This window comes from Chanos chanos, chromosome 13 (genome assembly GCF_902362185.1).
Source record: "Chanos chanos chromosome 13, fChaCha1.1, whole genome shotgun sequence".
Lineage (NCBI taxonomy): Eukaryota > Metazoa > Chordata > Actinopteri > Gonorynchiformes > Chanidae > Chanos > Chanos chanos.
In genome coordinates, this window is record NC_044507.1 from 10936069 (window position 1) to 10961478 (window position 25410).

Here is a 25410-nt window from a genome sequence, read left to right on the forward strand (position 1 = left end):
TAGCAGTTTTTTACGCTCTCCAGTTTGTCTCTCAGACACAAAGACAACGTAGGTCTTTCTGTTAGCATATTGACTGATGTGTTTCTACACTGTAATCTTCCAATAGGGTAAAGTTCATCTTAGTGGTTGTAGCAGTGTGTGAATAGCAGTGTTCTGTAGCAGGGATGTGGGGTTGCAGTATGTGAGCTGACAGAATCGTGTATGACCGTCTCTTAACAGGCTCTGTAATCCCTAAAAGACATTCAAAACTTGCCAAAGTGTGTAAGAACATATTTCATTATTCAGAGGATAAAAGTTTAGAGTTTATGGCTGTGCATGTTTATTCTTATGGCAAAACAAAACAAAACAAACAAACAAACAACACATAGGGGGAGGTATCATTCTTGTCCTGACCAGACCATGAGAACGGCACAGACAATTAGTGCTGAAGTGAGTGAATGAGAGAATTCGAGAGACATAGAGAGAGAGAGAGAAAGAAAGAAAGAAAGAAGCTCTACACCACCTGCCCCACTCCAACACATCAGCAGGGAGCTGCATACGTTACTCTAGACACATCTGTCTAAAACTTAATGAAACCCGAAATGAAAGAAAGAAAAAAAAAGAACATGTGGTATAATGAAAAGCAGAAAAGAAAAGTGTAGCCTGTCCAAAGCCCGACGGCCTGTGGAGGGGGAGCCCTGTTCAGGATGGGTGAAGCTTCATCTCTTTGATTCAAACTCTGGACAGGAGGGAAACTTCAGTGCAAGAGCTTGATTAGCGAGTGAGACTGACACAGAGGGTATATACTCCTTCACCCAAAACCATTCATCCTCATTTCCCTCATCCTCTCCATATTTCATACAAAAAAAAAACTCACCCCATACAGTTTATCTTTTCATCGAGTTCCTTTTTCCCTCTGACACTTTCTGTTATATCATTTTTTTTTCCCCCACACATCTTTTGTCCTTATAAAACATCCATAGTGTACGTGTCCTCTGTGTTTAAAGAAAAAAAAAAAAAAAAAAAGAAAAAAAAAAAAAGAAAAAAAAAAAGAAGAATATTCCTTTCTCTATGTACAAACAGTGCGATGTGAGAGTGTCCGGCGGCAGTGCCGTGTGGTCCGTGTTAGACTCGGGGCTGTCCGTGTACTCTGAAGCGATATAAACACGTGTACTCTGGATGACCCCAGTTAGACAGCACACGCATCTCAATGATCTGGAACGCCTTCTCATTCTTCTCCTGTGGAACAAAAAAAAGAGCAACAAGACCAAACAATTCAGTACACATGAATGAACGAACAAATGAACGAACGAACTTGTGTTGGTGTGACGTGAGATAATGTGTGTGTCCCTTCTTTGGTTACCTGGACAGGGAAGATCTGTAAAGATTCTCCATCTTCCTGGTAGGTGTAGTCACCCAACAGTTTTCCTTCCTCCTGATACTCGTCATCCAGCCCCTATGAGACGGGCAACAATCAGCACACACGCAAACAGGTTTACCGCAGCCTTTTCTGCCGTTAACTACAAAACGATGTATCAGACACACACACACTACAGAAGCTGAACTCCTCAGCACTGAGAGGGCTGGGTGGTGTGTTAGTGTAGGGTGAATGAGGGGTGCACAGGAAGCATGTGTGTGGTAAGTGCGTTGTCTTACATAGACAGTGAAGTGGCGTGGGGCACTGCTGATGTTTCCGGTGGGGGACAGGGCTTTGGGGATATGCTCTAAGCAGAAGGCCGTGGGGAGGACACTCAGAGACAGCCGGATCACCAGATAGCCCTGGGAGCCCTTAAATGCCCAGCAGTTGCCTGGATACACGTCCGGCTGTGGAAAGGCAGAACCATATAATACTAGCCTTACGGAGAGTGCTGTAAATACATCCACCGTGTTTTTAACATTTGTTAGACAGATCTGCCTAAATCATGACACTCTCTCTAGACTGTTCTCCTCCTCTCAGACATTAACTGATACAAATACAACCTGACCTTCATCCTCTGAGAGTTATGTTATTATGTTTCACGATAACTGTAAATGACACACAGTAAGTGACTGACACCAGCAGATTCATTAATTTAGTCTGGCCTGTAAGGCCTTTTATTGGAACTGAAAGGTCATAATAACTGTGATATTGTAGTCATGGTAACAGGTAAAAGAGAATAATTAAGGAGGAGTAATGACTTTACTGAGTGATTTGGCAGGGTTGGGTTGAGACATTGTTAAGAAGCAGTCTGTACCTGGATGACCACACGCGGTGACTGGGAGAAATACCACAGAGGAATCCCAAACAGACTCATCAGGGCCGTCTTCGTCTCATACGTCTCTGAACAACGTGTGCTTAGGATGCTGCCTCCTGCACGCACACACACACACACACACACACCAAATCATATGATCACACCTTGCCCATGTTTTTTTTTTTTTTTTTTTTTTACATCAGTATGCCACAGGTTCTCTCCCTATGCTTATCGAATGACCAGGACTAACATTATCTACAGCACTGCTACAAAATCTATCCCAGATATATGACCCCTGTCATACCACCATATTCCACTAGGGGGACAGGGGAATTCATGAGCCGGGTATAAGGATATCTCCATACCTCCTGACTCGAGAGCATAATCGACCAGTCCTGTTCGATCCTGAGAGTAGAGTCTCAGAGCGTTGTCAACCATCAGCCGCACGTCCTGAACACACACACACACACACGAGGACAGAGAACGTGAAAAAGACGGAGAGAGTGTGAGCTGTGTTAAACGGGCTGACAGTCACGCTGTTATTCTCATTAGATTTAAAGGTCATTTAATGCCATTTCAAATGTCTGTGCTCAAAAATAAACACAAAAAACAAACTGTTTCCAAATAGCATTTCATCTTTGTCTTTTATTAGATGAAGTTAAACTCAATGAAATAATGAAACCATATGAGCTTGTTTTCCATCAAAGAGCAAGCTAAATGTCATATTTTCTAAGCCTTCATGTGCAACCTCTCAAGTCAAAATAAAATATGTCAGAAGCTGAAAACCATGTGTCGGTTACTGACAGAGGAACCTTGCTCTGCTCACATTTGAGGGACAGAAATACACACCAAACAAACAGAAAACAAATAAGACACAACTCTACCTCTTCAGACAGGCCAGCGGCCCCTGCGGTTTGGACTACGGCCTGAGCGACTGTTTCAGCACAAGGCGCCTGCTTGTTCTGGTCCAGCTGGAGGGAGACGTTGGCCAGGATGTTGCGCTCCAGAGCGGACAGGGTGGCGTGGAGGTCAGAGTTACTGATGTACTGAGTGGAGAGCCACTGGAGCAGAGACTCCCGGAGTTCACCTTTCCCCGCTGTCTCACCGCCGAACAACGCAGCCTGCAGCTCCTGCCTCACCTGATCTGACACCTGAGCAGACACCTGACACACACACACACACACACACAGAGAGAGAGAGAAGGCAGAGGAGGAAGAAGCACTTAGCATGCAAGGAGAATATAATGAGACCATGCACAGTCTCAGACTTCTCATCCAGCAAACAGTTCTGGACTACCAGTTGTACGGGGTGTCTACACAGAGTGACACTGAGTACACTGTCATGATACATAAACTACTAAACAACTGTGTGTGTGTGCGCGCGCGTGTCACTGTGTGTGTGTGTATCCTTTACCGTTTGTCCATGTATCCCAGTGAATTAAATTACTAAGTGAACTGATTGACACTGTATGAAGAGTGAGTATAACTCACACATACAGATGTAAGTGAACACTGGACAGGCTTAAAGAGAATGACTCACTGTCTCGTGAAGAGTGTCAAACTGGCCACATTTGCCCTTGCATGCTGAAACGCCCTCCAGGTCATCTCTGATACGCCCCACCTCCGCCTCCAACCTCTGCACCTTTGACAGCAAAGCATCATGGTCCTCCTTTGCCATGCCAACGCTGAGATAAAACACAGACAGGAGAGTTCAGACTAATACATGTGACATTTATTCAGACAAAGGCAGTGATTTAAAACATGTGAATGAGAGGATTCGGAGGAGGGGAAGACGCGCAGATGAACAGAAGTGGTTAAGGACAGGGAGAGGCGACAGGGGACAGGGAGAGGGGACAGGGAGAGGTGACAGGGAGAGGCGACAGGGGACAGGGAGAGGGGACAGGGAGAGGGGACAGGGAGAGGGGACAGGGAGAGGGGACAGGGAGAGGGGACAGGGAGAGGGGACAGGGAGGGGTGACAGGGAGAGGGCACAGGGAGAGGGGACAGGGAGAGGGGACAGGGAGAGGGGACAGGGAGAGGGGACAGGGAGAGGGGACAGGGAGGGGTGACAGGGAGAGGGGACAGGGAGAGGGGACAGGGAGAGGGGACAGGGGACAGGGAGAGGGGACAGGGAGAGGGGACAGGGGACAGGGAGAGGGGACAGGGAGAGGGGTCATAACACAGTGACTTTATTGACTTACCTGACAGGAGCTGGCGGAGTGGCAGCTGGGGTCTCCTCCTGTTTCTGACGAAGCTCCTACAATAAACATAACCCAATTTCTTTCAAATGTATTAAAATACATTACACCCAGGCACTCAAACAGCTTGTCTGAAGAGGCCATGCAGCAATAAACAGCACTTTACAAAACTGACACAAAAAAACAAAACAAAAACAAAACAAAGAAATCCTAAGATTATAACTATTAGAAACAATCATAAATCCTAATGCCTGGTATACAACTAAACCTTTGTTTAAAACTACAGAGAATATTAATATGTTAATTATGTAAAATATAACTGAAAAACTGCATTAGGGGAACTGATGACAACTAAATTATTATGTTTTTTAAACAGTACTGGGGCGGATTTGGATGAAAGCTTGCAAGTCACCATTTTTCAAAGAGCTCTACAACACACAACTCTACAACAAGTCAGAGTTCTGAGAGAGTGTGATGCCACGGTCAGAGTTCTGAATGTGTGTGTGAGGCAGTGGTGTGGGTCCAGTTCACTCTACCTCAGTCTTTGCAGCCAGTGCCCCAATCAGCACCTCCAGCTCAGCCAAACGACTGCTGTGACCTTTCTGCCGAACCTCGTACTGCTCTTCCGCCTGAAACGGAGAGAGAGAGAGAGTAACGAGGGAGAAAAAAGGTTAGCGAGAGGAAGGAAAAGATCGTGACAGACAGGAAAGAGAAAGAGACGCAATAAACCAACAACAGTGACCGTCGACGCGGAGGGGGCGAATAAAGACGCGAGGTGAGCGTGTGAGCGTCTGTTTTGTAACTGTGTGATTGGCTCAGAAACCCCGCCCGTTAATGTGCTGGCTGACCTGGGCATGGTGCGCAGCCTGTTGTTCCAGCTCCTGTTTCAGCGTGTTGAGTTTGGGCTCGACCAGGCTGGCGACCCACAGGCCCAGCGCGTGTCTGTCCGTGTGTGTGTTGAGCTGCTCTCTCAGAGTCTGGATCTGCTCCGCGGTCTCTCCGTGCTGCCGCTGCTGCCGTTGCTCCCCCAGCAGGATGACGTCCCCCAGTGCCGCCACGCGCTGCTCCAGCTTTAACAAGCGTTCAGGATCCAGCCACGCCACCTGGCCCACGCCCTGACGGAGAGAGGGAGCGTCACCAGGAAAATTAAAACGTTTTAGAGAAGTTCAAGGATGAAACAAGATTGGGTAATGGCTTGAAAAACTTTTGAAACGCTCTTGAAAGGCTTGAAGACTTGTCAAAGACCTGTTTCCATTTTTCTACTAAATGTGCACACACACATTCACCCATACACCCAGCCACAGATAAACAGGGCATAGAGAGACATTGAGAGGTAAACTGAAGTGAGGAGAGTTACCTGCGTGGTGGCTGGTGGAGGGATGTTTTCAGGTGTAGGAGCAGATGTAGGTGTAGAGGAAGGTGTAGAGACAGATGCAGTTTTATGGCTTTGGAACGTGGAGATAAAGCCTTCCCTCCACTGACTCACATTCACTGCTGGAAGGTAACAGAGAAAACTGGACGGACCTAGATACCATAAACCTGAAAACACACACACACACACACACACACACACACACAGAAAATGACGTTGTGAGAAAGAAAGAAAAAAAAGAATTGAGAGAATAAAGGCAATTTCGGAGATGACCGTAAACTTGGTTCATGACATGAAGCAATGAAAACAAAACTCTGTATTTAATATCACACGGCTACTCTTTTTCATGCTTCCACTTTCATCTGGTCATTATGACCTGGTTGGCAAAAGAGCGCTTTGGACTGAATTCCCTTTGTGAGTGAGATCTATTTTGACGTTGGTGTGTGTGTGTTTGCATGTATATGTATGTGTGTATTACACATGTGCTTGTGAGTGAGCCCAGCACTCATGACCTCAATCTGAGGCTAAAAGTGACGCTAAGAGACACAGCACAACTCAGGAGACCTGTGCTGGTTAGGTTTATCATCTCTATATGACTGGTGTATCTCTGTTCCTCTCGCTCTCGCTCTCTCTCTCTCTCACACACACACACACACACACACTTACCCAGCAGTAAGAGGAAGGGAAGAAGGAGTAAGAGGAGTTTGAGCAATCTGGGCAGCAACCTGAGAGACAGAGACATGAAACAGTTAATGATTTATGAATGCTCACTTACAACATCACTCAAATCAACATTCTTCTTAAAAATCAAATCAAACAAGACACAAATAAAAACAGGCCATTCCAAATTAGCCTTTTCCTTGACATTGCATTAAGTCTGTCTTGTGACATCAAAGACTCATGGTTAATAATAGTGTCCTAATGTATATTAGATCTGTGAGCCAACACAAGATTTTCATTATTTCACTTCGTGAAAGAAAAAACAAAACAAAACAAAACAAAACAAAACAAAAAGAAGTCTTATTTTCCATTGTGCTGCAGTAGTAATATATACACACAGGTATACATACCTGGTCAGGATGAAGACATTGAGCAGAGACATGAGTGCAACCAGCTGGTACCATCCCGTTCCTAGCCACCAGATGGCGCCAGTCACTGCTTTCCCTGCGCGCACACACATACACACACAATAAGAGAGAGGATGTCATAAGTCAAGTGACTATAGTTATTTAAAGGTGTTAGTAGAGCCGTGACAGATCTACACAGGAGATGGTAGAAAACAGCTCACAGACTGCCTGAACCAGAGGAGGAAACAGGGTGATCTATCAGCAGAGTGTAGAGGTTAATACTTTAACATGCAGTTGAAAAGTTCAGGTGAATATTGTCTGTGGTGAGATTCAGTTAAAACACTGTGCACTGGAGAGAAAGCAGTGAACGAGAGAAATTCATTCAGGATATTTGAAGACATGGTTCATTATCGGACAGCACAGTGGTTCGCACAATAAATATGCAAAACACTCTACATGTCCACAGACAGGTTTGAACACACACACACACCCACTAGCACGCAAACTTCTGAAGAAATCAATGGCTGATGAACATACACCACACAGACACATGCAATCAAAGGAGGAAGAGGAGTCAAGCTAGAAGAAGATGAAGACTCAAAACACACGTGATGTAAACGTATTGACCTGGAGACACGATAGCTTGCCACAGAACAGACAGCAGCTTCCGTCCCACAAACCCCCCTGCTGCGCCCACTGCTCCGACTGCTCGTGACACACAGTACACTGGCACCCAGCCTAGGGGTCCACAACCAAACAAAATACAACCAATCAGCATTCAGCACCCATCCGCAGGACCGGACATCAACAGGGTAAAGCTTAAATAAGAAAACATGTCAGATTTCCAATTCCTTATCTCTCAATAAGTGGCTTTAAGTATATCTCCTTAAATCACCTGGTTCTCACTTTGCCCTTATAACTCACAGCTACCGTATGTACGCCAGGGCGCGGCAGAGTGAGAGAGACACAGGCTAAAAGGGTCTAATTTTTTTTTTTAGAAAGCTGTTTGTGTGTGTGTGTGTGTGTGTGTGTGTGTGTCTGCTGTGTCAGAAGAGGACTGGGCCAGGAGAGGACTGGTAACCTGCGTAGGTAACTAGGGTCCACAGAGCAGAGAGCAGGGTCACAGCTCTGGAGGAACGTGAGTGACCCAGCTGTGTCTCCATGTGCTGTTTCCCTTTGCAGTCATCACCTGCAGACAACAGCAGTTTTGGAAGGACACAACACAAATAGGGAAGAAAACGGAACAGAAATGTGACTCTGAAAAAAATATGACTCCATAAATAAAATTTGACAAAAATCAATCAATCAATCAATCAATAAAAATCAGCAATGAAAATGGTGGACAGCATAAATGAGATTACGCAAGTTTGGGTAAAAATAAATAAATAAAATATACAAATTCAATTTGACTCCAGTCACAAGCAAATCAAACATAAAAGGTGCAATCATGACAAAATGACCATGAACAACTCATATCAGGAAAAATCAACAAAAGAATTAAATAACATAAAATATGATCAAATGTTGCCTTTAAGTGCATGGTTAACTCCATGAGAAAACAGGAGTCCTGTTTCCTGTGTGACCCTAACCACACCCCCTCATCTGCCCTTTGACCAGTCGGCACTCAGAGATATGCTGCTGGGGCACACTGGAGCAAACTAAAATCCTGTTTTCTACCTAACCCTGACCATGCCCCCTCATCTGTCCTTCGACCAATCAGCACTCTGAGATTATGCCCCTGTGGCACACAGCACTCATTGTTTGCCCATCACTGTCTACTGTTTGTTTGGCTCTTTTGTTGATGAAGCCATTTGTTTGGTAGGGTCATTTGTCATACCGTTGTCATAGTTGTCAGCTCAAGACCATAGAACTAACAGTGATGTCACAGAGAAACAATGGAAGTTTACCATGACAACTAACAGTCTGCTCAGTTTGACGGAAAGTAGTGGAAGTTTTGACTCAGAAATCTTACAATGTTCTCTCTTTAATTTATTATCACACTCTATGCAAGGCAGGTCCTTTGTGGGTGGAAAGATCCACTTGTATGAAAATAAGGATGTGATACAATACAGCTATTTTAACTTCACGTTCTCAAACAGACAGCAGAAATCAGTGTTGGGTCACTGAGTTCTTCCCATACTGACCCTGGTTCCCATGGGTCATGAACTTCACTGAAGAGCTAACTAAATACTGGACTGCCAGTCACTGGGACAGCTTGTGATTTTCTCTTCCTCTTGTAAACAGTTCAGTTTCATTTTCATGGGCATGACTAGATACTTTCATCTCATCTCATCTCTGAGTGAGTGAGTGGGAAAAGAGGAGTACTAAACCAAAGACTCTTTGTTTATCCATAATCAAAACATTAGTAGATATCTGTCTCTCTCTATCGTGGTCTGTGTCTTCTCTAAGAGAGGGGAAATGGAGGGAATACAGTGAATCTGACAGTTGAGTCCACCTGTGTGTATGTGTGCGTGTGCGTGTGCGTGTGTGTGTAAGTGTGTGGTACTTACACAGAGAGCCATTCAGATTGAGATGGGCATCTTCTGTCACCAGGTCTTTCACATTCATGCTGCCACAGTAACTGGAGTGGGCTGAGAGGCGAACAAAGACAAAAACAAGGAGATAAACATGCTTACTGACTCAGCCCTGTGAATCCCTGCCTACACACATCTGACACTGTGTGCCGTCAGAGCAAAGGAGACACACAGAGCGAGAGAGGGAGAGAGAGAGGAAATTTGCATGTCAGCTATAGCGACGCACAGCAGAAGAGAAATTTGCTTGCTGTCCCACACCCTATGACGATGGAGAGAAACTGTAAAAAGAGGAATAAAAAGAAAAGAAAAGAGATGGAGAAAGACTTGGGAGATGTGTGTGTTGACAGGAACAGAGGGAGAGTGGTGACACGGGAGAAGAATCTGAAAGCCTTTGAGCCTGTTGGTCAGGTCTGGGCTGGGCTGGACAGACAGGGAGACAGATGATAAAGAGAGACAGACAGAGAGAGAGAGAGCCAGAGCGAGAGAGAGCAGGTTGATTTGATGGTAGAGACAGAGAGGCCAAACAGAGGGATTGCTAGGCTCCTTCACGGCGGGTACCTTTTCCATCGTGTCCGTTACTCCTGTATCGGATTTTCCTCAGAGTTCTCTGCTTAAACACACTCATTCTAGACACAGTGTGGGTAACCAGGCGTCTGAGTCCATTCCACACACTCACCAGTACACCTATAGCAGTGATACACATATACACACACACACACACACATACAACATCAGACAGACTGCAAGCTTCGTAATGACACACATACACGTCACTCGCTCACTAACGCATCAACCCCGCCTGGCTAGAGGAACTCAGTCATAGATACCAAAGTTCTCGAGCAGGCAGACCTCACTCATTACAAAGCAAGATGGGGAAGAGCATTAACTATCCAACAGATAATCTATGCACATGACTTAAATAATGGGCATTTTGTAATTGCATTTCAATGAAGTGATTGACCTGACGGAAGTAAACTGATCCTAAGAGCATAGTGACTATGGGGGGCTTACTGATGAGCAGTGTGAAAATCAAACTGAGACCTGCCATTACCACCACAGTTCTACTGAATGTAATCTGACTTACACCCACACTATAGCCGCAGTGGGTGGGTCTATATACACATCACTATGACTAAACATGTGTATACATGTCATTACTGTAGAGAGTGAGAGTGAGTGAGTGAGTGAGTGAGTGTGTGTGTGTGTGTGTGTGTGTGTGTGTAGGAGGACAAGCAGGGCTCTGAGCTCTAGCAGTGGAGCCAGGTAAAAGGCCAGTCCCAGTGCAAGCTCTTGATCAGCACATACACTGAAATGAATCCACCACACTGGTAAAAATAGCATGACCTTACTATAACCATGTACTGTCATCTGACTGGTTTCACAGTGAAAAACTGAGAACCAACAGAGAAACAAAGAAAAAAAAAATTCAGGAGGAATTTAAAAGGATGAAGGTGAGGGTCGTGGCCTATACCTTTGCTCTCATGACCTTTGGCCCCACCGCCAAAGGGCCAGAGGTTATGGAATATCAGCGTGATTACGGTCACTATGGAAGCCACAGCTCGTCTGGTGTGGCGTACGCAGGACTCTGAGACTGATCGTACAAAACCTAATGAGAAACCAGACCATGCGTCAGACGCACACAGACACACCATCTCTCACAGGATAGCATCACGACTGGGCAATGTCGCATCTACCAATAATAAATTAGAAGTTTGAAAATAAACCAGAGGAAATAATGAAAAAAGCAACGTTGTTACGATGTCTGCACACAGAAATCTGTGGAGAGGAAGTACAACAGCAAACACAGTTTGGTTTAAAGAGAAGCGTTTTCGGACACGCGTAGCGTGGGGGGGGGGGGGGGGGGGGGGGGGGGGGCGTCTCACCTGCTCTGTGCGTGCGGCTCTTGTTCAGACTGTAGACGGTTGAGGAAGATGAGGCTGAGGCGGCGAGGGACTGAGACAGTGAGGAAGAGGGGGAGGCATTGCAGGATGAAGAGAAGGCCGTGAGAGCGTCCTTCCTCTCCCCGCCGATGCAGCAGTCCTTACATATGTAACCGTTGACGACGGCCGAGTGGGTCTCCGTAAAGCTAACGTCGCCGTTCAGTCGCGTCGAGCCGTGCTCAGACCTCCTGCTCCGCCCTGTTAACAGTGACAAACCCCTCAGCTTCCGCTGGACTTGAACCTTTCTCTTCTCTCTATCACGTTTCACTTTTATCTTCATTCCAGTCCTCTCTATACACACACACACACACATACTGCTGGCTTCTTCTGAACGACTGCATGATTTTTTTTTTGTTTGTTTGTTTTTTTGGGGTTGGTCATTGTCAATGCTTCTATGATTTCATCTACTTTTAATTACTCACGGTTGGATTGATTTTTCACACATGCAGCTTATATAACATCCTTGAAAGGGATCTAATGTAAAGCTATCCGCAAAGTCTAAGAGCTCAAACCAATATTGCCACAAGATGTGACAAAGGTCTGGAGAGAAAAACAGATGACCAGTAGGAAGACAAAGGTCCATAAAACGAAATACTCACTTTTAATGTGGGACTCCAGATTTGAGCCTGAGGAGAAACAATCATATCATGTTACTCAAAGTCAAAACCAAGAGAATGAGATACACCTTCATTTGCATGAAAGAACACGATCTTAATCTCACAGCAAATGCACTGGAGAAGATTACATGCATAGATTACATGTATATTTTGCCTTAATCCCATAGGGAATTTAATACATCTGGACAGTGGTGGTGGTACAATTATAATTAATACTATGATGGCCATTCTCAGGGTTAGAACAATAACACTGACATAACCTATGAAATATCCTAATTCAGTCAAGAGTGAGGAACACGCCCAGCTTTTGTCGGGCCTACTTTTTCGGGCACTACTTTCTCGGTCGGAAAGATGCAACGTAAGTGGGTGCGATATGGCCCGGCCAGCACACTGACCCCACACGTGGCCCAACAGGGTCTGTTCCGTTACGGACGACTCCTCCTGTGTCCTGGAGAGCAGCGAGGAGTCGCCAGTCGCTCCGCTGTGGCTGTACTGGGCAGAACTGGACTTAGATTTGCGGGTCAGAACCGGTGAGCCAGAGTCAGAACCAGCCTGTTGCTGCTGTCGTCTGCTCCGTGCAGACCTGCGGAGGAAGGAAAAAGAGTGAGACAGAAAGGTTACTGTACTGGGGTGTCTCACAGAGAGAACACTGATGCGGTGGCAGGTGGGGACTCTCCCGTAAGACTCAAGCATGTACTATTCAAACTCAGAACAAGCAAGAACGATTCGCCTTAAAGGGATCCCGGGGGGGTCCTCAAAAAACAAACTAAACATGAGACGACTTTGCTCGACGGCTTCAGGCATTCACGCTGAGATGCGTCAAAAAAACAACGCTGAGTCACACAACCAGCCGAACTGCGCCTGACAGCTTGAAATCTTACTACATCGACGGTTTCAGAACCTGAACAGAGAGCGCGGGATCGTCTGAAGCGAACGCGCGTCAAGAGCTTGCGTCGACCAACCTTCTGATGCTTGTGGAGCTGCTGCTGTAGCTGTGGCCGTGGTTTTGACCGTCGGTGACGCTGTCGCTACCGTACAGACCGCCGCTGGTCTGTAATCGGAGACTCCGCCGCGACATCCTCGGGGAGTCGTACACGGGCCCAATGTTATGCTCCTTCTCAAACTCCAAAGCCGCCGATGAGTAGCTTGAGCTAGGATGGAGTGGGAGAGAGAAAAAAAGAGAGAGAGAGCGACGTTAGGAGAGTAAATTTGATACTTGTTATTCTTTTGAGCTATGGCCGTCGCTGGGATGGAGAGAGTGAGCGAGAGAGAGAATAATATGAAAGATTTTACAGAGGGTTTCATTGTTGCGTAACACAACACAAGCCTCATTAATCATATTCTCTCACGTCCTTATCATATCTTACATCGCATATCGCAGGTTAACCAAATGAGCCATCGCTGATAGGCAAAGCTTGGTTTTACACACTACTACTCATCTGACAACCGCCACGCATGACCCTGACTAATGGCTTATACTCCTGTTCCAGTGAACAAATATTACCTGCTTCAGAAAATGTCCAAAAAAAACTTCCCAAACAGAAAGGTTTCACTCCTGTGATAAATGTATGAACAAAAAACAAAACCCAAAACAAAACAAAACAAAACAAAACAAAACAAAACAAAACAAGACAAAGAACCCCCCACAAAAATTTCAGATTGTTTTCATCTTTAGATACGGGACCATGGGTACAGTTCATTGCTTTGCTTTGTGTGTGTGTGTATATATATATATATATATACACACCCAGTGAGAAGCATACAATTACTCAGATCAAGTCTGAAATTTGATTTGAGCTTTCTGGATGAGTCAAAGCTGAATGACACTAAAGGCACCAGTGAGAGAACAGGAGCAGAGGAGAGAAAAAAAGAAAAGACCAATAAACAAACACAGGGAGGGGTGTGGTTCTTACTGCTGCTCACCGGAAATGACTCACAGGGGGGAGCACAAAAACACTGCCCAGAGATGGGGTGTGTGTGTGTGTGTGTGTGTGTGTGTATGTGTGTAAAGCTAAATGTAGCGACATTTACTTTTTGGTGGAAGAAAAAATATATAAACATTTACTTAAGCACCTATAGTTAACACTTCAGTAACAGATACCATACACACACACACACACACAGACTCACCATCCCACGCTATCAGCATATTATGCAAAATCATAATTCCATCGAGGAAAGGGGGAAAACACTATCCTACTACGGAAACAGATTCAAAACACTGATATACAGAAAAGGATATCTCTTATATATACACTCATTTACACACACACACACACACACACACACACACACACACACACACACACACACACACACACACACACAGTGTTTTGCACCAACAAACTCCTTCTCTTTAACACCATTTCACACACCTATCTATCTCTCAGACAGGGTGAGATCTCACCAGATCAAAGATAATTCACTCTGTGAATGACAATATGATAAGACCCATAAAAACACATTAATGAACACTGCTTACACACAAATATATTCACACAAGCCATCAGTGAGGGACTGTACGTGCGCTCTCATGCACACACCACAAACTCAAACAGCATGGCTTAACAGAAGAACCACACCCAGGAGCCTTTTCACACACAAACACATGTAAACACACACACACATATCAGTACACACTCCACGCAGTAAACAACAGTGTTCTGGGGTAGCACTGAGAATGCTCTGGATGGAGAGATTGAGGGAGGAGAGATACAGAGGGATAAGAGCTCTAGAACCATTTCTGCCTGTTGGATTCTGTTTCCTGGTCTAAACAATGATCCAGCTAGAGAGGAGTGTCATCAAAGCCACACACACACACTAACACACACACACACACACACACAAAAGATATTAAAACACACGCACGCGTGCACACGCGCATGCACCCTGCTCTCCTTGAACAGAAACCTGCAGGATTAGAGCTGCTCTCCATCAGAGCCAACTATGTGTTTTCCTAATGCTGCCTGCTGCTCGCACGCACGCACGCGAGCGCTTTCTCTCTCTCTCTCTCTCTCTGTGATTTGTTTTGTCCCTGATTAGCTGCATTGTTCTTGTGTCGAACATGAATCATGCCTGATCCACAGATTAAAAAAAGAATGGACACTCGCCCAAAACTAAGAAAAAGGACACACACATACATACACACACACACATACACACACACAAAAACTTCTGCTGCTCACACACAGATCTGCTGCTACTCTTACGCAACAGAACAGAGATGCCCAGTAAACTCCCACACATTGAGCAACGAGAGAAAGAGAAAGAGAGAGAGAGAAAGAGAGAGAGAGAAAGAGAGAGAGAGAGAATGAGAACAAGGGGGATCATCCTGTGTATAAGAAGTAAAGTACAGAGACACAGACACCTACACAACAAGAGCATTCAAAAAAAAAAAAAACACACTAACTTAACAACACTTTACAGTTGCCTAGCAATGCACTACTTCTCGCTTGTCCTCTTGATCATTTGGTGGTCAGACATTTCAAAGACTAAGAAACAACAGACTTAAATGATCAGAATGAATTATTTAATCTGTTATAATCTGGAGGGTTAAGTTACAATGGGCACCAGACATACTCTCTCAGAGTATCCTGGGCCAGCTACAACCAGAGAAACTACACTGACCTCTCCCTGCAACATAAGACTCCACACATGACGTGTTGTCCTCTCACACACACACACACACACATACACACACACACACACACTTGGACACAAACAGAGCTCAGACAGATTAGTGAGCATGTGGTGTGTAAATCTGGGTCTTGGGGCCAGCGGTCTGAGTCAGTAGAGGTGGAAACACACTCAGGGCAGTAGAGGATTCTCACACTAAAACCCATAGCGGGAAACACAAGATAAAACTCCGCAGCGGGTTTGTGTCACTGGCCCTAGCTAACATTATCCGTCTTTATGAATATGCTTATGCTAAAGCCTTCTTGGAATCTCTACAAACAGCCTTATAACTGTACAGGCCAAACTTCCCATCAAAGTTCACAGTTCTGTCACTTTCTTAAGACGCCCATTCATAACCTGAGGTTGGTTCATTAGTCACTGTGTGCAGCAGGATGAAGTGATCAAGTGAACACTCTGGATCTGAATAGTAGATGAAAACCCATCTTACCTCTCTGTAGCCTAAAAATCCCCTCACAAAGTTTCCATAAAAAAAACCTGCAGTTTTGTCCCTCTTTAGTCCCTCTCATGGAAAGTTATCTGGATGTTTCGTCCCATAGAGTTTGTGATTTGGCTTTTAACTGCCGTGGACCATCCCTCCCTGTTGCTTCCTAAAGCCATTACAGGGGGCAGAGAACTAGGTCTCTGAGGAGATCTTGCCCCATTTTTAAACTGGGCACAGACACACACAGATCTGGGCCTATTCCGATCTGATCATATTTAAACTGGGCCCAGACACACACAGACCTGGGCCTATTCCGATCTGATCCAGGCAGGGACAATCCAAACAAATTAGAGAGATAGCACACGCTTCTTTCTCACTCACAAACACCCTTCAGTCTTTCATCTCTCTCTTGCCCTCTCAGTAAATTTTTACTTCTTTCGATGTCACTAACTTTCACTCTTTCTCTTTCTCTCTCAGTCTTTGTGGCTCTTTACTTCTGTCTCAGTCACTCACTCACTTTCCCTTCCTCATTCACTCTTCATTTTTCTCTCTGTTTACAACTCAGACATTCTCTCTCTCTTTCTGAATTAGTGTCATGTTGCTGTTGTCACGGCAACTTCTCAAACAGCACTCAAAACGCTGAGAGTGTGTGAGGCGACGAAGGGACCCCTCCCATTTTTAACGGAACATGGAGAGCCTGCACAAAGTGTTGAACGTAGACCAGCAAAGATATTTTTATTCTACACGACTTCTACATACTGTGTGTGTGTATCCATGACTCTCACTCGTGCACACACACACACACACACACACACACACACACACACACACACACACACACACACACACACACACACCCTGTTTTAAAATAGTGTCATTTCTCATTGTCCTTCACTGAGATTAGCTTAGGCATGATTATGTCTGTGTGCCACAATCCCACTATGACTGTGCATTTGTCTCAGTGTGAGTGTGTGTGTAAGTGAGAGAGGAAGACACAGATCCCACTCTGAAGACCAAAAACATGGGCAGCGCCCCCGACATAATTTAACGGCTCTGGTTCCGCGTGATTAGGCAAAATAATGCTGTCTTTGACTATCGCACACACAAGCACTTCCAGACACAGAACACACACACAGACGCACACCCACACACAGCTGCCCAAAACTCTGACAGCTGTGGGGCCATGACAGAGACACAAGTTGAACAGACTTTTGTGTCTGTTTTCTGTCGTCGCCTTCTCCCTCCTTCATTTCTGTTCCACCTCAACGCAGGAGTCACCTCGGACCACAGGATACATATCCACACAGCCTTTCATACATGATTATATCTTCTTTTACTCAAAGCCTTTATTACATACAATTATGAAAGGAATTACACAATAAGGGAATACCTAAATTTATTATGTTAATCGACAGCTCCAGAGTAGTTAATGTACACTGAAGGTTCGTGTATGAATGGATTATGTTTAAATGTAGAAATAGGGTCAAATGAACTGTGAGCCAGGCACTCAGAAACCCCAGGGATTTACATTTAAACACAGTGATCAGAAAGTTAAAATATAAAGCCTGCAGTGCAGACACACACCACACATAGCTGATTTCACTCTAAGCCCTGTCATCAGCGTACGCTGAGACCCAAAATTTCATCTTGATTTTATTTCACCTTTGTCTCAGCCCGAGATGAAGCACCGTCTCAATTGTGAATGGAGAGGATAATGATTTTGCCTCATTTTGTGTGTTTGTGTGTGAGTGTGCGTGCAAATGTGTGTGTGTGTGTGTGTGTCTTTAACAGTTTCAGTAAATGATGAGTGAGACTGGAGGTGTTTGAGTTAAAGTCACAGATGAGTGTACAGACAGAACAGTGTGACAGCAGTGTAAAGGACATTAATGAACACACAGACCTGTCCTGACAGTTACAGCCATTGTCTCAGCCTCAAAATCCATTAGCACAAAAACATTCCTCTCTCCCTCCCTCCCAAACTCGACTGGCTAATAGAGTTTACGACAGTGACTAAAACAGCCAATTAAGCCCATACCAGTAGACTACAGCAGCCCACTGACTCCCCTGCAGTGACTGTCCCGCCCCCAGTCACGACAGCCAGGCTCACTCTGTCACTGTGGTTATGACTCTAATACTGACAACTTACACTGTCATAAAACTGCACCTAGCACTTTCACTCACACCAAACTATACTTTTCAAACTTTCGCCTGTCAAGTCTTGCTCTCTCCCTCTCTACTCCCCCTCCCTCTAGCCCCCACCCTGCATTTATTATTCTCCCCTTCAAACACTCTCCTTTTTCTGAACTCTCTCTCTCTCTCTCTCTGACTTGACATTGCTCTTTGAGTTGTGACGACAGATGGCTCAACGGTCTCAGTCACCTGACCCCTCCCCGTTTAGAGCCCGACCCCACCATTCAGTGATACTCAAGGCCACACAGTCAGACAGCGCTCTGCTCACACACACACACACACACACACACTCACATTCACATACAACTCTATCACACTCCACCATTCAGTGGCACTCAAAGTCACACAGTTAGACTGTCCTCTTCTCACACACACAGTGCTCAACAACTACTCATCTCACACCAGTGTGTGTGTGTGTGCGTGTCTGATTGACATTAACACATATACACACACAGAAAGAACCTGATACACAGAAAAACTCAAACCCCCAATCACACTGCCATAGCTCATACATAGTTAAACACACCCAGTAATATATTTATAAACACACACACACACACACACACACACACACACACAAAAGTATGCATATAACTCAGCACTGACACTGGCTGTTGTAAGGGCATAACTCTCTGTCCCTCTCAGGTGAAAACACACAAACCCACAGAAATGTATTAACAGAACCACAACAAGGCTGCATACGTCTTTTATCGTCATTAAAAATACAATTTAAATTTTGACCTTAGCTGAGAGAGTCAGTGCACATAGTTACACAGCAGTTCACATCTATATCCTGCACACTAGAGGAATGGAGATCTACTCTACAGGAGTTCATGGATTCAAAACATTCAATATGCTTTCTTTGCTTGAGTGAAGTGGGTCAAAACTCTGTTTTATAAACCTTCCCCCAACACACATAATGTTGTCTGGGCTCTCTTATTTCAAAACTGCTTCTGGAGCTGAAACATGATGTTGGAGCTTAATTCGATTCATGAATGTTCTGCAAGTCCATGCCACACCCTCACAAAACTATCATGCTGTAAAAACGACCTACTGCATGTAAGACACAGAAGACCTTTCCTGGAGCGTAGAATCATTAAGCATACTTCTCTCAGGTGAAACTTGCACTAAATGTGGGGACCCTCCCAGTGGAGCAGCGTGTGTGTGTGTGTGTGTGTGTGTGTGTGTGTATGTAAGTCAGATGACTATTGACCTCAGTGATCCACAGAGCTGAGTCTGACTTCAGATTCACCATGTCAACCGGTTCTCTAATGTGGCTTTTATTTGTTTATTATCCCTGCACCAAAATACAAAACAAAACAAAAAACAAAAACAAAACAGAAAAAACAAAAACAGAAAATTCAAATGCGGTGTGTATTTTCAATGATTTATTAATGTATAGAACATATCGAACCTGTTCGAGCTTGTCTGGAAACCTTCCAGGAATGTTTTTCTATAATGTCATCTTAAAAAAAAAAAAAAAAAAAATGAAACAGCTTTTTAAAATAAAAAGGTCAGACTGACAACCTATAATTAGTCAGCTTTCTCTCTCTGTCTCTCTCTCTCTCTATTGCGTGAAAGACCATACTGAGTTAAAGTGCCGAACCGTCTGCTTAAGCCAACACACCTGAGCTGCTAAAACATCTACTCCAGGCTAGAGACTTGATAAAGCAGAGGCAATGTGAAACCTCCATGGCTAACCTCTGCATTCCAGAGATCATACACAGGTAGCACGGGCATTAAGAGAGACTGCCAAACCTGCTCTTTCATGCTAAGAATCTCAAAACATAACTCATTTGCCTTTTCTGTCTCTCGGCTATCACAAATTGTGATGGGGATTGACATGGGTTGACTGTAGTTTAGAACACAGCCTGAAGCATAAGGCGGCAACAACAATGTTTTGGCGGTTTACAAAACTGCACTTGAAATGAATTAAATATGTTGCGGCTATATGAAAATTAAGAGAGAAGTGGTTAGAAATAACAAGAATTCAACAGTCAGCAGTCAAGATACCAAATCTGGTTGGTCAATAGTTTTATTTTCAGTCTCTTCATCAGTCCACAAACACACATGACCATACACACACACACACACACACACGAGAAAGACAGCCTATAACCCTAACGCAGCTGCTGAAATTCTCAAACAGTTTGGGCCGGTGTATGAGAAAATCTGGATGATAGCAGAAGTTTGCAGAGGTGCTAAATCATATGCTGCAGTAACTGTCACAGGCAAATCAGTTTCAGGTTCTTCCCTCGCAATATTTTTCCACTTTACTTGGCTCCTCATCAACTGGAGATGATTGCTCTCGTATGTAGTTAAAGAAAGTTGACTGAAAGCTCACGGAGGTGAAAACAAAAGATGCTTCAGTTTACGGAGGGTTATGAACACGGTGTGATCTCATTCGTTGTTTCACACGTTGGGAATAACTCAATCCCTGTATTATGACAAAGACCAGCAGCGCACGCTTCCAACAACCAACTAGCCAGCTCAATATGTTTGACCTCTGTGTTCTTTACAAAAATGCCACAGTGCAATAAAAAAAGGGAGAACACATAAACAAAACACCATTAACAAAACAATACATTTGGTCACCAATGGTAAACTTGATGTAGAGTGCCTTATATGAACCAGTCACGGAGTTATAGCCACACATGCATTCCTGGGGTTAACACGACAACATATTTATAACCCAAAAGCTCAATCAAGATGACTGCTATAGCCTGGAGCTCACCTGAGAGAGTAGGTATAGCCCGTGTTTTCTGGAGCACACTGTGGAGGAGTGTATGTGTGCAGACGAGAGAAATCCATGGTCATTCTTCGATCAGACTGCAGAGACATGAGAACGAAGGGGACGGAGAGAGTTCTTTAGGCCATCGCAAAAAAACGCAGCCACCGAGACACACATGCACTAGGCTATATTCTAATGTACTTGCAGACCTTTCAGCCTGTCTATCATTCAGCCGCTCTACTGTTCAACCTGTCTTTCAGCACTGGATAAACTGGTTGAAAGGAAATTCTTAACTGGCAAGTTTTAGTGTTGATCATGGTTACAAGCAAATGTTTTACTCAAATATTCACTACCTGTATGTCCTCAGGTAATTTCCAGTGTGTCACCCTCTGCATCATGACTCTGTTTGGTTGTTCTGAAGAGTGTGTTCAATTTGAAAAGCTCATCTTTACTCTAAAATATTGAGAACTACCATCTGTCAGTCTTCCGCTCAAAGAAAGTGCCTCTCTCTCTCTCTGAATGTTACTCACAGAGGAGGAGTTTTGGGAATGGGTGGGGCACACCTACACAGGTAAAGCACACTGTTCTAATGTTCAGCCACACCCCAAAAGAAGCCGGATTCAGAGGGAGACGGGAGAGGCAACGGCAGACACCACTGTGCGGTCAGAAAGCTCAGGATGCAAATGTAAACACGGGGACCTGCTTTCAGTCACAGCGTCTGCATCACGTCACGGAAACAAAGCTAGACTCTGAGCAAACTACTCTTCACTAAGCTTATTTTGGCATTAATTTATAATAACCATGGCAACAATACCCTCTGGGTATAGATGGGAGTCCAGAAAGGACAAAACTACCTGTGCGGATTGCGCCCTGGTTTATTTTACAATGTGCCATCGGAGTAATATCTTCTTGTTAAGTGTGAAAAACTCAACTCCTTAAAAGCTGAGAAAATGTCTCTTAGACCAGGTACACAATTTGAATGTGACCATGATAGATAAAAAAAAAGAAAGAAAAACCCTCAAAAAGACAGCAGAATTAAACTGACAGATGGCATCTCACAAAAATCCATGCCTATGCTGAGTGAAACAGCCAAATCAGAGCCAGACTTCTCTCACATTCCTCTGCATTAGAGAAGAATACACAATCACAGGCAATTCTCAACCTAGAAGCCTTAATTCGCTTCTTATTGGGCTGCAATTGTGAATGGTTAGATTCTTCCTTTTTTAAGAATTTGAACGTACAGTTTTTACAAAAATGTAGAACACTTTGTGTGTAACTGTTAGTTGTGTTAACCGTGAGCATTTACAATATTATGGCTTATTAATAAATTACAAAAATAAAGTGCGAATATAAGCGTAGAAATCGTTGTAATACGAGTCAGCTCTCTAGTTCCCTAGTTCAGAAGAGGACAATTTACATGTCCAAAAGACAGGCTGAACTGCTACATAACAAGCACATACTCTCAAACACAACTGCAGTTTCTTCTCTAGAATCATTCAGATGCACCATGCATAGTGACTGTCGGAAAGCATATGTCTAATTAGCTCTCAAATTTATCTTACACTGAAAACTATTAACTTAGCGCTATATCTCGTAAGCTCCTTTGTGCAGAACGCAGTCTTTGTGTTGCATGAACACAGTGTTTAAAACGGCGTTGTTTCAATGAATATCCTTACACCTTCTTACAATTTCACGATTTTCATCTCTTTGCGCGAACGATTTAAAATGTTACAGGTTATCCTCATTTATAAATACGTCCGCGTGTAACCCACTGGTATTCCAGAAGCCTTATTGCGCGTATCGTATTGCTTCATGCTATATTTGGATGGCAACACTGTAACGGTACAACCGACACTAAAGGAGTTACACTATGCTGGTTTGATATTGTCCTTGCTGTGTCGTTAATTGTTCATTTAATAGGGTAGATAATAACTATTTACACCGCAAATTAGACGAAGTCTTCAGAAAACGTTCTCAGACTACAGTTTTGGAACCGCAACCCAGGCCCATGGTTCCGTTTGCTGTCAAAACAGTTCTGGAGAAAGGAGCTTAACTGACTCAACAACAACATAAGCTATGAATAGAAATACAAAAAATATCTTAGATCAATAAACAGTCGTGGGATAAGACAAAACCATTTCAGTGAATAAGAGACTCTTTCACTTGCCCGTATAATAATAAGTCCATATATTTTATATTCTTAGCGTAATCCAGTTGAGCAAAAACCATGCAGTCTGGAAAGAGACGCAAATTATCTGCTGCATCTCGACGCATGAATCCAAGAGAGGAAAGAACGCAGTGGGTCTAAATCGTTAGACCCCAACTCCGGTACTGCTATTTCACTGTGCGCAAACACAAAAGTTTACGACTTGACAGTGCTATTTGCAATCACTAGTGCCAGAATTCCAAAATGGCTTCCCAGACGTAACAAAGCCAGAAGGATAACTCGTAAATTGTTCCTCCCACTCCCAGATTCGCCTCTGTCAATCACGCAGCACACTTTAAATCTATTGGTGGAGCACAAAACGTCGTAAGCCCCAATGTGTTTTCTTAAGGATAGACCAAAATATGCCCAGTGCAGATAAAGTTGAGACTATTGAGTAGCGTTTCATATCTGGCTGGATAACATTAATTCTAAGCTAATAGAAGAAGAGATGGGGACATTCGTATTCAGAAATTTTACCTGAAAGATTACAACAAACTTAAGCTTTTTCGGTAGTCATTCAAACAGTCGAAAACAATAAAGGTTTCGCCCTGGTTTTCCATTCTGCTGTCAATACTTTAATACATGATTAATACTTATATGCAGCGATACAAAAGCCGCCTTATGAATACAAGAAGCAAACAAGCAAACAAACAACAACATAGAAAAAATAAAACACAGAAATAGACAAAAATAATGAGGAAAAGGGCAAAGTTACTGAGTTATTGGTAAAAATTACCATGTAACGTTGGTAGATTACGTAAAATGAGGTAGAGAAATGAATATAACAGAAAACAGATCGCAGTATAATCTGTTAATATCTCTATGTATGAAACTACAAAAGTATTTTTGGGAGATGAATTCAATGAAATACACCCCCTAGAGTGTGCGTGTACAACTGCTGGAAAGGTTTTTGTTTCTCTCTTTCTTTGTACTTTTTAAAATTGTCAAATTGGTTTACTGATACTAACTGTCTATGAAAGCCTATACGTATTATGTGTCTTCTGGGGTTGTTGAGATGTCTGATACAAAAACCAAACAAACAAACAAACTGTTGAGAAGGCAATAGGTTTGCCATTCTTCTGACAAGAAACTTGCACTCGAACCAAGCTCAAAGCTGCCTCCTGCTGTATATACAATGTTACTGCATGTATCGTTCATCCAATCAGAGTTCAAGAGCACAGGCCGAACGCCTTTAGCTCAAGCCAAAGAAGGCGGGTTTACCGCGAAATGTGAAATTTACAGCAGCAAATTATGCTGGCAAACGTTAGAGGACAACACAGGGAAACAATTTAGGAAATATCCTAAGTACTTCAGTGATGGAGAAAGACACAAGCAAGGGGCACTGTGCAGACGTTAAATTATTTTTGAGCAATGCGGTTTCATCTAGTGGAAGTCATGAAAATACATAGTTTAGTTACATAGCAACCAATACAGGACCCTGTTAAACATTTACATCTCTAAATAACCTCGCCTACAGATGCTAAAGATTAACTATCCGAACCTTAACTACCAAGAAGTGTTGGTGAAAACGTTAGCTTGTCTCGTAACGTTGCTTTAAATCTTGTGAACGTTCCAAAAACAGCTGTCAAACAACAGCAAGGTTAATGTGCAAAATCATGAACAGAACTACTGCAGATGTCAGTTCTGAGCCAACTCAATTCTGAGTGAAACAGACTTGAACTGTGACCTCCAAACGTGAAAACGCAGCTGCTATCGAGCTTCGCCAAACAGACAACATTAAAATAACGCTTACTTACCTTATAGATCGACTGACATATCCGTTGTTGTCAAGTCCACATGACGCTAGCAGGGGCTTAGCTTGCCACTGCCAATTTATCGTAGCTCAGCAATGAGCTATTGTACGCCCTATCTGTTAGCCGGATAATAAAAAATTACTTCCAACCTATGTAACTAAGGACGTAATTAAAACTACTCCTCATAGAAGGATAAATTATGAAAGTGACGGCTACTTGTCTCGCTTTTGCTTATGGCGATCCAGCCCAACTTCACCAAGCTTCGTAACGGCACTTATGACTAATACTGTTGGCTTGCCTTAAACCGCTAACCAGGAAAACCAAGCCCAGCACTGACTGTGCCCACGTTCCCCTTTCAGTGAAAATGGGCGGAGTTACGGTCAGTAGTTTGGGCAGCTGTATCGCCACTCTGTCGAATCCATAATATTTTCAACTGGAAATCTTCTTCTTCTTCTTCTTCTTCTTCTTCCTC

General features: G+C 43.8%; 1 protein-coding gene across 2 annotated transcripts; it reads right to left on the reverse strand.

The window, feature by feature from the left end:
- Positions 1 to 1070: 1070 nt before the first annotated feature.
- sun1b (Sad1 and UNC84 domain containing 1b) lies at positions 1071 to 25112 on the reverse strand. 2 transcript variants are annotated; one of them, XM_030790127.1, is made up of 23 exons: positions 24942 to 25112; positions 12903 to 13091; positions 12336 to 12523; positions 11923 to 11949; positions 11267 to 11521; positions 10855 to 10989; positions 9942 to 10067; positions 9360 to 9440; positions 7931 to 8038; positions 7477 to 7587; positions 6853 to 6946; positions 6449 to 6507; positions 5768 to 5949; positions 5259 to 5525; positions 4947 to 5039; positions 4414 to 4469; positions 3753 to 3897; positions 3098 to 3376; positions 2579 to 2663; positions 2214 to 2329; positions 1636 to 1803; positions 1343 to 1435; positions 1071 to 1218 (listed from the first exon to the last, which is right to left on the reverse strand). In XM_030790127.1, the coding sequence occupies exons 2-23, from the start codon at positions 13016 to 13018 to the stop codon at positions 1105 to 1107; spliced, it is 2898 nt and encodes a 965-aa protein (XP_030645987.1). In that variant the 5' UTR covers positions 13019 to 13091; positions 24942 to 25112; the 3' UTR covers positions 1071 to 1104. The 2 variants fall into 2 exon arrangements, with proteins under 2 accessions (XP_030645987.1, XP_030645986.1); XM_030790126.1 differs by lacking the exon at positions 24942 to 25112 and adding an exon at positions 20982 to 21088.
- Positions 25113 to 25410: the final 298 nt, after the last annotated feature.

What these genes read in the sequence shown, in the direction of transcription:
- sun1b (XM_030790126.1), bottom strand. Translation starts at nt 21,088, where the DNA reads ATGTCTCTGCAGTCTGATCGAAGAATGACCATGGATTTCTCTCGTCTG. An exon ending in GAGCCGCACGCACAGAGCAG is followed by an intron (nt 10,990 to 11,266) that starts GTGAGACGCCCC and finishes GTTTCTCATTAG; the next exon opens with GTTTTGTACGATCAGTCTCA. An exon ending in TTGACACTCTTCACGAGACA is followed by an intron (nt 3,377 to 3,752) that starts GTGAGTCATTCT and finishes TGTGTGTGTCAG; the next exon opens with GTGTCTGCTCAGGTGTCAGA.